Source organism: Lytechinus pictus, chromosome 7 (assembly GCF_037042905.1).
Source record: "Lytechinus pictus isolate F3 Inbred chromosome 7, Lp3.0, whole genome shotgun sequence".
Lineage (NCBI taxonomy): Eukaryota > Metazoa > Echinodermata > Echinoidea > Temnopleuroida > Toxopneustidae > Lytechinus > Lytechinus pictus.
In genome coordinates, this window is record NC_087251.1 from 10618847 (window position 1) to 10631240 (window position 12394).

General features: G+C 33.3%; 1 protein-coding gene across 1 annotated transcript in view; it reads left to right on the top strand.

The window, feature by feature from the left end:
- LOC129265540 (TOG array regulator of axonemal microtubules protein 1-like) overlaps nt 1–12394 on the top strand; it is a 64672-nt gene that overhangs the window by 44020 nt on the left and 8258 nt on the right. Inside the window, exons 9-15 of the mRNA XM_064101358.1 lie at nt 4226–4336; nt 6731–6882; nt 8242–8505; nt 9149–9389; nt 10629–10734; nt 11196–11342; nt 11989–12181. Coding sequence (XP_063957428.1) covers nt 4226–4336; nt 6731–6882; nt 8242–8505; nt 9149–9389; nt 10629–10734; nt 11196–11342; nt 11989–12181 — 1214 coding nt within the window. The remainder of the gene's footprint in view (nt 1–4225; nt 4337–6730; nt 6883–8241; nt 8506–9148; nt 9390–10628; nt 10735–11195; nt 11343–11988; nt 12182–12394) is intronic.

Below are 12394 nucleotides of genomic sequence, written 5' to 3' on the forward strand. Positions count from 1 at the left end.
AATACGTCTGTAAGGATGATGACGTCATCCAAGATGGCAACTTACGATGACCAACGAAAGGATCGAGGATGATTATGTTTTGATCATCATTTGAAAGGAAATAGCAGTAACTGCGGTCTAAGGTACGATATTTCTGAATTTTATATATCTTATCTTAAATTTGCATGTAATTTCTTTCCTATAAAGTGATGTTTTATAAAAAAAAAAAACGATCCGAAAATCGGATTTCTGCCGAATGATAGATCTAACGCAACTGCTAATACGTTGTCTTTACGTACGGGCCAACACTCTGTCTGGTTAATATTCATCAACTCGTATCAAACAAATACGATAAATTCGGCTTGAAAAGACCTGGAAAGCTCTTCATTGTCCCCTGAAGTACTAATTCTGGGTGATATTCAACATTTATTGATAGTTTCACATGATTTATACTAGAGAGATGTCCTACTGCTTTTGGAATTCTTTAAAAAAGTCGGCACTGTAGCATTCAGTTTAGCAGGAATGGGAAGATTTCTTCCCCGGTTCTGGCGGCCTAGATGTCTGCTCTATAGTGCTGTCACTGCTGGGGATGATTGAGTGTGCGTGCAGTGTGATTGAGGCTGAGCTGTGTACATCGTGAAGTGATCTACGATGGGACTTTTGTGGAATGATTTAAACTTCTAGATCTATTTGAATTTTAGATTAGATTGATTTATGAATAATTTTTTTATATTTGTGGAATGTTACATATGTACTTCCATTTTATGACACTTTAATTTTAAAGGGTACTGTTTGGCAAACACAATGTTACTTGGGAAGAGAAGTCTGAATTTATGTGAACTTTTTTTTATTTCTCTTAGTCTACAATTTGGTAGTTTGTCAGGAAACTCAACACAAAACAATGTATTATTTTAAAAGTGGAAAGGTAGCCCGAGAAAAACGGAGCCCTAAAAATGTTCACCAGAACTGATTTTGGTGCCCCTGAAAGAATTTTTCTCGACAGATCTTTACTCTGATAAGCATCATAAGGCATGTAAGGAAGTGCCAGAGTAGGTTGCACTACAAAATTAAAGTCCTACTTGTCTTTTTGAAAAAATTGCCTTGGTGCCCTTTTGACTAGAATAAAAGTGGCCTTCATGCCCTTAAGCATGGCGTTGATGCCCCTTGAAATTTTGGGGCATCCAAGGCCACTTTGCCGGTTGCCCCAAGCTGAAAGTGCCCTTTTAAAAATGGCCTTTCCCCTCTCAATTCTTAATTCGAGCCCTGCTACTGACTTAATTTAAGTTGGTAGATTTTGTCAAAACAGGCCCAAGACTAAGGGTCCAATTTGTAACACTAGGTTACTTAGCCCAGACTAGGCCTAGAGATTTTTTTTTTTATTGTTCACTGCATACATACTTTTTGCATTGGATATTTGTCGCGTGTGGTTTTAAGGTTCGTTTTTACATATTCCTTTTTTTTTGTTGGAAATTCCTTTTTTTGGCCAGAACGATTCCTTTTTTTGCTTGCACAAGGTTGGCAGCTCTGGATAGGGGGAGAAACACGGTTAGAGGGATGGGAAGAGGGGAAGGGGAGGAGAGGAAAGGGGAGAAGGATAAAGAAAGGGAGAAATAGTGTGAAGGAATATAGAGCATAACAGACAAAAAGTATTACTGTGATTAAAAGCCTGTTTAAACTTTAGTGAAAGAGACAATAATGTGAATTGTGCTCGAGTATCATATTTTTGTAGAGGCCAATCTTTTTCAACTGTATTATTTTTTGTATACATGTAATGTCTTTATCATTATTAGCATTAACCTAAAAAAAATTAATTATTTGGTATCAAGAAAGCTCCATTTACATAAAGAGATTGTATCCTCAAATTATCAGTCCACTCCATTCCATGATTGAGAAGAGGTTTTATATTTATTAAAAAAATGACTTGGCACCCGATCAAACAAAAGTTGTTAATGTGGAATTTCTAGAATTAATCGATTAGAACTTATTTTTGTTCACACCTTTTATATTGTTTTAGAGCATACACATTCATATGATTTAGTAATGAATTAGAGTAGTGATATGTACTTTTTGGTCATTTACCAGAAGTAGATATTTAAGCTTGAAGATTAATTAATTAGTACATGTATATTTGAAACATTTAAGAATACACATTGCATTGAAGTAGGACACACATGTGTACACATGTGTTTAGGTATGATTGAATATGATTGCTTCACATTTCAGCATATATCTTGTTAACTGTATGAGTGAGAGATATGGGCATGCGTGTACGTGCATATGTACATGTGATGTGTATTGATATGGTGGATCATAAATTATTCATGGTGGACATATGATATAGAAATCAGACTATTAGTTGATATTGATAGTGTTCACAGTGTTGATTACTTTGGCCATGAGTGAGGAATCCATGGAAACCATTAACAATTATATTTGCATTTGACAAACTGTATTTTTCATCATTGTTAACGGCTGCTTAGTGGTCTGACATAAATTTCTGGCAAATACATTTTTAATTTATAGATCATTAGGGTTTTTTTCTCATCACCCACTTTTGATTTCTAAAGTATTAGCAAGATAAAATGAAATTGATGGAGTTGTTTCTTATTTGAGAAATTGAAATAATGATGTAAGGATTTAAGTCACCCAACCCCCCTCCCCCATAAAAAATAGAATATAAAAAAAATAAAGAAGAGAATTTAGGAAAATCAGAAAACTAAAGAAATTGATTAAACAATCAATATCAACACAACTTAACAAGAAATGCATTATGTACATCTATATTGCACTGAGCAAGTTTTATACTCTTGTTTATGCATTTAAAAAATAATAATTCTATGCATGTCATAATACTGAATGTAAAAAAATGGCTGGAAGTGAGAGTCATCCTTACATGTAGCTTCAACTTGACCATTTTGTTTTCAGATTGACGGGTCATTGATTCAACCATGATGATGCCATATGCACACACATAATGACCTTGATAACATTGAAAAATACACAATCTCTACATGCTATGTGCTTTGTATCTCTGGAATATTAGGTGGAAACTTGGAAACAAAGGGATTATAAACAATCAACAATCAATCACAATATTGTCTCTTATCTTAAAATATCCAGTCATTTTCCCAAATAAAACACATCGAGCTAAAATACCCAAAGGTAAACTCGAACTGCACATCGACTTTCCAGGATTTAAGTGATATATCATCTTTTGCGCATATAGTTTGTGCAATATTAATGTCTGATCATGAACTGCTTCTTTCAACTCATGGCCTAACTGACCGCAGAAGAGAGGATCAAAGGAGACAAATATGAAGAGAATGTTATTCAGAGCATAATGACGGACACATGTTATTGAATTTATTAACTAATCGATGAGCGTCCATCTTTAATAGGTCCATTCTAAATCTGAGGACAGAGAAGATGCATAGTACATGCGTTATTGATAAAGAAAATGGTAACTTCAAATACACATTAAATATATATAAAATAAAAGGTTTTGGATTAATTTGTGAGATAGTAATTGGCTTGTAACTTTTTTGATAAATTGAATAAGTAATAATGGCATATTTCTGATAATTGAATATGAAAAAGATTTTAGAATTAAGGCTTGATAACATATTTTCTCTTTTGGCCGTGATACATATATGTATAGAGTTTCAAAAAATGGTTAAACTCAATTGATTTTTTATTAAGGTTGTGGACATGATGGAAAAGATGACCACTTAAGTGGGAAGATAAAAGCTTTATCAAAATTCAAAATGAATAAAGCTGTTCATTTGTAATTTTGGATGGAGAGTGAAACAAAAAGAAATAAGGTAGCGATAAGTTCAAGCCCCCATTGATCTGTACCGCCTTCTTGGTTGCATTCTGTAGCACAAGAAGAAGGAAAATCATTCTATTTTCAAGGATTTGATACTCTAATTCAGAATCGCATTTACGCATTTACATCAGATTTACCACTTCACCAGTTATCTTTCCTGATGATTGGCTATTCTCTCTAATTTCTTAAGATCCTCTTGTCTGCATCCACCAAACCAATCTTCATGAATGAAAAGTACTCAATGACTTGGAGAAAATCCTCTCTTCTTTCAATTTAAAACAAATTTATTTTCTGAGGAAAATGCATTCATTGTTGGGCCTTTGCATTGAGAGACTGACATTATTCTGTCCACAATAACTCATTGTTGATTATTGTTTTTATTGTTGTAATTGTTATTATTATCATTATTTGTATTCTCAGGTTCTATTCTTTCTCCTCTATCAATGGCATCATTACAACATCCTGGTGGAGTTGATCTGGATGATAATGGGGCTTTGGTAGGAGAGGACTTTGCTATGGTTATTGGCAAAGGTAAGAATTTCACAATAAAGATACTTACTCTCATAATTGTAAAATTGATTTTATTTACTGATAATTCTTTTATTCACTTTCACATTTAAAGATTCTATTTCCATTTACTTATTATTACAAAAATATGTAATGCATTACAGCATATATCTGTTAGTGCTAGCCTTAAAGACAGGGTTACTGACTGACAGATTGTAGAATTACTTTTATGTTGAATAATAATAGCTGGATTTAAAAAGCGCTGCTATTATTACCCGGCTTTAGCTGTGCTGCCATATTGGCGCTGAAGCATTCAAGGAATTTCTTCCTACCGGGTACCCAGCCACCTCACCTGGGTTCAGTACAGCACAATGTGGGTAAATTTCTTGCTGAAGGTTTACATGCCATGGCTGGGAATGAGAGGCATAACCACTAGACTACAATGCCCCCACAAATATATTCATTAAAATTATCTTTTTAATTTGTATTCTGACCTTTTTAATACCATGCCCTTTTTAGCTTTCAAAGCTGTGAATTTGATTACAATGCAATAGATCATGGTTCTGTCATTTTTAGTGCACTAGGATTTCAAGAGAAGTTTAATTGAAAATATGATATGAAGCGACTAACTCGTACGCATACATGTAAGCTTCTGCGAATATGATAAGTACTCCATTTTGCTATTGTCCCATCATTATGGTCAAATTATTTTGAATGTAGGTTTGTCATTGCCATCCAGTGATTAGTTTTTACACCCACCATGTGTAAGGTCAGAATCTCCATCACTACTGCATGTTTGTGATGTTCATGTAATTAATTCGCTTATTCTAGTTTTTAACTTAAATAACAGACATTATATACTTCTAGTAATCATAAAATTGTAATAAATATTCTTCTACGGAGGTGAATTTGGCCAATGCCATTATTGTACACATAGCAGTTTTTTGACAAAACTCAGTTCAGGATTGCTATAAGATATTTTTACACATTAATAGTAATCTGCCAAATGTAATATTTCCAACTTTTGAAATCTGTGATGGTTTTGTGAATAAATGAATAACTTTATCCAATTTAAAATGCTGTAGTTAATGTAATGGTGCCATTAATTGTAGGGTTTTGAATCTAAATTTGTAACTAAAAATAATTTGGATTACAATGTTAAATTATGATACATTATTTTGCTTTCCCATCACATGCCAAATACTTACCCATACTATTTTTATTCAAATGAAATTGGTACATATGATTACCCTAAGAAAATATTTATTTATATTACAAATATTTTTTTATTAAATTATTAATACTTATGACCATTATAGTTGCTTCCTTTCCTTTTCCTTTCTTTTGAAACTTTAATATCCTGAAAAGAAGAAAAATGGCACATTCTCACATGCCAACATTCTTTCTCTCCCTTTATCAGAGAAGCCTCTCTGTCACTACTTTGCTACTCTGATGTCAACTATGATGATAATTGAGACAAATGGCTATTAACATCTATTTAAGCAATCTAGCACATTAGTTAATGGACTATATGTGTCCTTAATGTGATAGATGAGAGCTATCAGTGCAGTCAATTTCAACTCATTAGCATTGATTTTGTGCACACATTTGAATGGGGATGAGATGCACTTTCCAAGAATGCAAAGTACGCATGAGATCATTCCTATTGCGTATTGTATCATTCTTATTACGTCACATGCAAGACACCCACTGGTACTTTATGATTGTCTGCCAACAAAGTTTTGCCGACTCGATAAGCTGAAATGATTGTTAAATGGGTTGTCAATTTATCTAACTTCCGTCAAAAGGCTTCTGTTACATGTACTCTAGTTTTCTCAAAATCAAATTAGTGCTAGCGTATTTCATTCATAATGCAAGTACATCTGCTAAAGTGGTATAAGAGAGAGTGATATTGTGTAAAATAATAATCTACCATAGAAAGTATCTAAGCCAGGTTTGCATGAATCTTGGACCCTCTTCTCTGTGAAATTAGTTTATTTATTTGTTATCATTCCATGGACCTTAGATGTAGCTGATAATGAGATTCGCTGTAATTATTCTTGTATGAGTGGGCAGTTTTAATGAGATTACTCTGTGATTACCTCAAAAGATCTTCACTTGAGTGGACAATAGAAACATATTGATTGTCCAGAGAGCTGAGTCAATGAAATTTCTCATTTCTACCTTGCACTATCCAGCACTGTACAATGCTTGATGTTAAGAGGTAGAGAGTCAGTTTTGGCTCCTATATTCCATTAAGAAAAATTCGAATTAACAAATTCATTTTGCATGGGAATAGGACAAGTTATCTTTCTAATGCCGTTTTTATTTGACTTTCTCCTTTTAATCTAGCATTTTCTTTTACTGTAAGTGAATAAAAGTGATCTCAAATGTGCTTAAATGCTTTGTGTTTTCCAGGTATTTTGGGTAACGATGCTAATATAGTAGAGTACCCACGAACTAATGGTGGAGAGAAAACAATGAGGAGAAAAGAAAGTCATGAAGATGGTGCTTTACCTGAGGTTATTGGTCTCCCAGTACGACATGATGAGGACAGTCCGGAAGAAAATGTGAGTCTTCTCATCATTCCTGCATATTTTCTCTGATAATGATATTAAATTGATAAAATAGACCTTGTTTACAGTACATGAAGGGTGGGCATTTTCTTACTGTAAACATAAGCATGCATGCCATCTATGTAAAAATGGACAGTGTAGATTTGAAACTTAAAATTTGTGGTTTACTCTTAAGCACCTTTATCTTTGGCATTATCAAAATATAACACCAAATGCATGTGTTGAAATGCCCTGATAATAGAAAGTATCATGCTGCAAAGTAAGTCTTTGAAAAGATGATATTTTAGTAATTTTTATGTATTGGAGGAAAATTATAATTATCCCTACTCATATTCACAATGACATCACCTTTTTGGCCAATTTGAAACCCTATGATTATACAGATTAAAATTTCACAACTTTTAAACATGCATGATTTTCTTCTTGTCCAATTTTTGTTCAAACTCTCACTGAATTGCTTCTCTAATTTTGTACATGTAAAACAACTTATGATTTTTGGTTGGATGTCCCTTAAAGATCCAAGCTAAAAGTGAATAAGAACAACATTATACAATGAACACTCTGTCCATCTGATCTGAAGAAAGGAAATAAAATTATCATACGATTGAAAACATAGCTGAGAATTTAAAGTATATTTTAGTTGTTGACTCGTTCCTTAGAATTGTATTTTAGTTTGCTGTCCACCTTTCTCTTGAGGCAGAAATGCATTAAAAGGAAATTATCCTTCCATGAAGTCATGCACTGTTGATAGTCTCCCGAAGGTCCATGTACTGTATCCTTAGTCTGGATCCAGACTTTTGATAAAATGATGGAAAATATTTTATGAATTTCCTTTTTTTACAATCAGAAAATCTAATTCTTTTGACGCATACTGTATCACTTTCTTATTCAGCAACATATTTGTGGTGTGACTGGTGTAGATAGCTGCAAAAAAATTTGCTTAGATTATATGAGTCAAATAATGGATGAGTCCTAGTTACAGGTTGATTGAATTCATGCTGGAAGTGGTATGTTGCTTTCAATATAAAGATATTGTTCCTGATTCAATTATACTGAAAATAGATTAATGTTAATACCGGTCATCAGCTGATTTTTCTTGTTCATTTGTTTTCATAATGAAGTTAACAAATATACTCATTATTTGCCCAGACAAATCCTTGATTCCTAATCTAGTGCTAATATAGAATTGATCAGGCACTGTAAAAAAAATTTGGAGGAGAGATTGTTTACCAAGAGTCATGCAATTATTATCAGAACCTGATCAATATGTTCATTTTGAGCTAGGATGTGCTTCAGGACTGAACAGCATGCTATTGTTATATAATATTATATAACATATCTCGTTATTCCCAGCAGGACCTGTCTATCTCCCTCTCCAAAGCAACAATGGATAGAATGGCGAGAAAGCAGATTGAGAAGAAGGAAGAGATTGAGCTGCGCAAGGCTGAACGTAAGGCAGAGAAGGAACGTGCTGATGAGGAGAGACGGGTTCGGGAAGCAGAGAGACAACACCTACAGAAGGAAATAGCGTCCCAAAGGAAAGAGATGCAGGAACGTGAAAGGGAACAGCAGCGATTGGATTATGAAAAACACCAGAGAGAGAAGGAACGATTTAAGGTATTTGAGATTTGGAGGATAATTGTTTTTAGACTAATTCTTTTTTAGGTAACGTGCAAAACTAGAATTGACAGTGGTTATTTGCTAATTGCTCACATGTATATTTTATCTGTTGGTTATGGAAGGAAGAATAGAAAAAGTTCAATAGGTTTGGAGATGCAATATTTAATTTCATTTTACAGTACAATGTTTAAATGTGTAGAATAAATGATGTACTATATTCTTTAAAACATTTATCTTATGATACAATTAAAACTATAAAAACTACATTCATATGTCTTTGCATATTTCTAGGATCGAGAAAGAGATATTCAGAAAGAAGGAGATAAAGGAAGGGATCAAAGTTAAAGAAGTTAGATAGTAAACGGAAGAAAATGTTGATCCTCCCTGTTTTTAAATCATAACTACACAATAGTGATATCATGCAGGAAATGTCATATTATGTCTACTCTAATGAGAACAGAGCTCTTTATGTTAGTTGAACATCAAAGACAATGATGTATCTGTATATGTGTGAATTAGAGCTCCAGTATGACAGCTATCAATATTAAATAGTATCTACAAAATGTCATTAAGGATAAAATGCTCATCTAATCATATTGACAAGCTTTTGGACTAACCATGTGCAATATCTTGTTTGTAGGAGGAGAGAGAGCGCCAGAGAGAGGAGAGAATGAGAGAGAGAGAGGAGCAGAAGAGAGAACGAGAAGAGAGGTTACGGGAAGACAGAGAACGTCAAAGGGCTGAACGAGAAGAAAGGGAACGACAGAAGGCAGAAAGAGAGAGGATAAGGGAGGAGCAGCAAGTCAAGGCTAGAGAGAGACAGAGGGAGAAACTTAAGCAGCTTGAGTTAGAGGGAACCATGGATCATGATGATGGAGGTGGTGAGTTCATATCTTCATAAGATAGCTTAGTCATTGATCCCTGTTACTTTGGCTTAACACTTTATAGGACTGGGGGTTGGATATGATGTTCCATTCAACATCTCATGCCATTATTCTGAAATGCACAGTGTTGCTTATTTTAATGACTTAAATGTTGATACAAAATTTGAAATACATGGGTAGATCATTTGGACACTATATGCAGGGTGCTATATAACTTTTTAGAAGCACTTGCCCAATCAGGCATGTAACTTTTTAAATCATTGGAATATACTTGCCCCAAAATCTATTTCACTTGCCTGAAAAAATCCATGAAAAAAAGTTTTACCTGTTCAAACTAAAGTTTTGCGGTTATTTAAACCATTTACCTTTTTCTCTCTTTTGACATGAACTGATCTACCTTGTTATTGCATTTCTTTTTCCAATGTGATTTTATATTGCCTGCCATGACCAAAATAAGGGTCAATATCATATCATATCGACCCTAATTTTGGTCATTCTACTGTGAGAATTTTGCTTGCCCAATTTGGGCAAGTAGTTTTGGTCTTTACTTCATAACACTTGCCCGAGTCTAAGTTTTACTTGCCCTGGGCAATCGGGCAAGCGCTTATGTAGCACCCTGCTATATGGTTTTTCATGAGATAATATGGAAACAAAAACTGGCTCATTTTTGTGATTTGTTGAGAAGTAAGAGAATTTTGCTCCAGTCTTGAAATGGGAAAAGTAAATATATTTTACTATATTTGATGTGTATGATTAAATTGGGGTTAATGTTGAAAAAAAGTAAAATAAATTCCCAAGTACACAGGGGATAAGATAATGATAATATAGGATTTATATAGCGCATTTTCCATCTTGTTAGGTGTTCAAGGGATGAGCTTCCTCTACACGATAGTATCATCCAAAATATTTGACTTTATAAAATCACTTCAAATATAATATACAAATATGTCTGTTTTGGGGGGGAAATTGTTATTCAATTTTTGTTCAGTTGAACATGGGAATTCATGCAAAAGTTATCATCTTTGATTAAGATCATAAAAATTAAATTGAAAGTGATAATGATTCATATCATTTTATAAATACCCTTTTGCCATTTATGCAATTACTTTTTATTATACAAGTTACAAAAGGCTTCTATTTTTTCACTTATTAAGCTGAATTAATATGCTGGATGTAGATTGCTTAAAAGAGTGGAATTATTCTTTAAAATTATGATTTTATTTGTCTTCACAACAGATCTTGCAATCAATGGAGCCCCATTAGATAACAGTAGACCTAGTCCCACAAACAGAGTAATATCTAAACCTCCAGCTGCTACACCACCTAAGAAGAAGAGTAGTGGGTAAGCATCAAGGGCTTGTTCAATTCTAGCTGATGTTTTAGAGGGGAAACGATAACATTTTGTTCTATTATTTCATTTTAGAATACACTTTTCTTAGAGCAGTATTGATGCTGTTTTTTGTTGTCTACGTTTCACTTATTTTTATGGGTATTCCATTCATAACAAAATAATTTCAATCCCTAATTGATCACATTTTCTTCATCAAATTGTCAACATCGTTGCTTTTCTTTCAGTATTGCATATCTATCCAAAGTGTATGTATCTGAATTTTCTGAATGCCAGTTTTGATAGAAAAAATGTGGCTTTGACTTTTTTGTCTCACATTGCCATTTTCAGGATTGTGACTACTTGGCTACTGATTTTGTTTCTGTTTATTAAAATACCAGACTAAATGATAGAAGATATGTATTCTCAATGTATTTAAATGATGTAACAAATCACAATATTTTTCCCCTGAATAGTATATCTGTGACCAAGAATTCCAGTGCACCACCTCAAACTGTGACGTCACCACCAAGAGATGATGCTCAAAGCAGAGAAATGAAACCAGTTCATAATGTAGATGTAGCTATCAAAGATTCTCTGAGATTCATGGGTCATGATGACTGGTAAGATACCTTCCATTCTGCCCCACATTATATAAAATTGTGTAACATGCTCAATATAAGAAAAGTATATCATTTAATTTCTGAAGACATTCTCTTATCAATACAGAGGAAATGCATTGGTTTTCCTCTTATTTGTAAATAGATCAATTGTAAATAGATAAATAAAGTGTTTGCAATGAGTGGGAAGAGAGTCTTATTTGTTTTTTGCTGTTATATTGGGAAACATTTTTTTTTAAACTGTTGGAAAAAAATGATACCTTTATCATATTTTAGAGATTTTTTGCCACTGAAAAGAGGATTATAGACCAAGCTTAATGATATTCTTAGAATTGCATTTGTATATTTTTTCCATTTGAACGTAATTGATAATGTTTCATGAATATATCCTTTAAAGAGTCAACTTGGTAATGAATTGATAAATGAAATGATATCTTCTAATTTACTGATTGGTTTTTAATGTGATATGAAATGAATAATGAGAATTTGATATCATATTTATTATCTCAATATTGAATATTACTGTTCTCCTTCATTGCTGCAATAGTAATTGTCTCACTAATCATCAAATTGCTTCTAAATTACTTTTTTTAATGGCTTTCTAATACTATTAATCTTCTATTTTTTGTTTTTTAATCTATCTCCTTAGGGAAATCAAATTAGATGGTTTGTTCATCATTCAGCGGCTTGCTTGTTTCCATAGCAATGAATTAGGAGGTCAGCTGCATGCAATGGTGGTGGCTGTTCTAAATGAGGTTAAGAATCTGAGATCATCAGTGGCCAGGGTTGCCATATCAACACTTGGGGAAATGTTCCAATCATGTAAAACCAGCATGGATAAGGTATGTATGGAAACTGTTTGAAGGCCTAATCCACGATATCATCAAGTTGATGTGAATGAATAGCGAAAAATCAAGCAAGCACAATACAATTTTCTGCTTCAAAATAAAAAAAGGATGAGTTATATAACAATGAAAAGCTGCAAAAATACATATGATTCTTATATTTTTACTGCTTACAAGCAAATATTTGTTGAGGAGAGTCACCATCTCAGA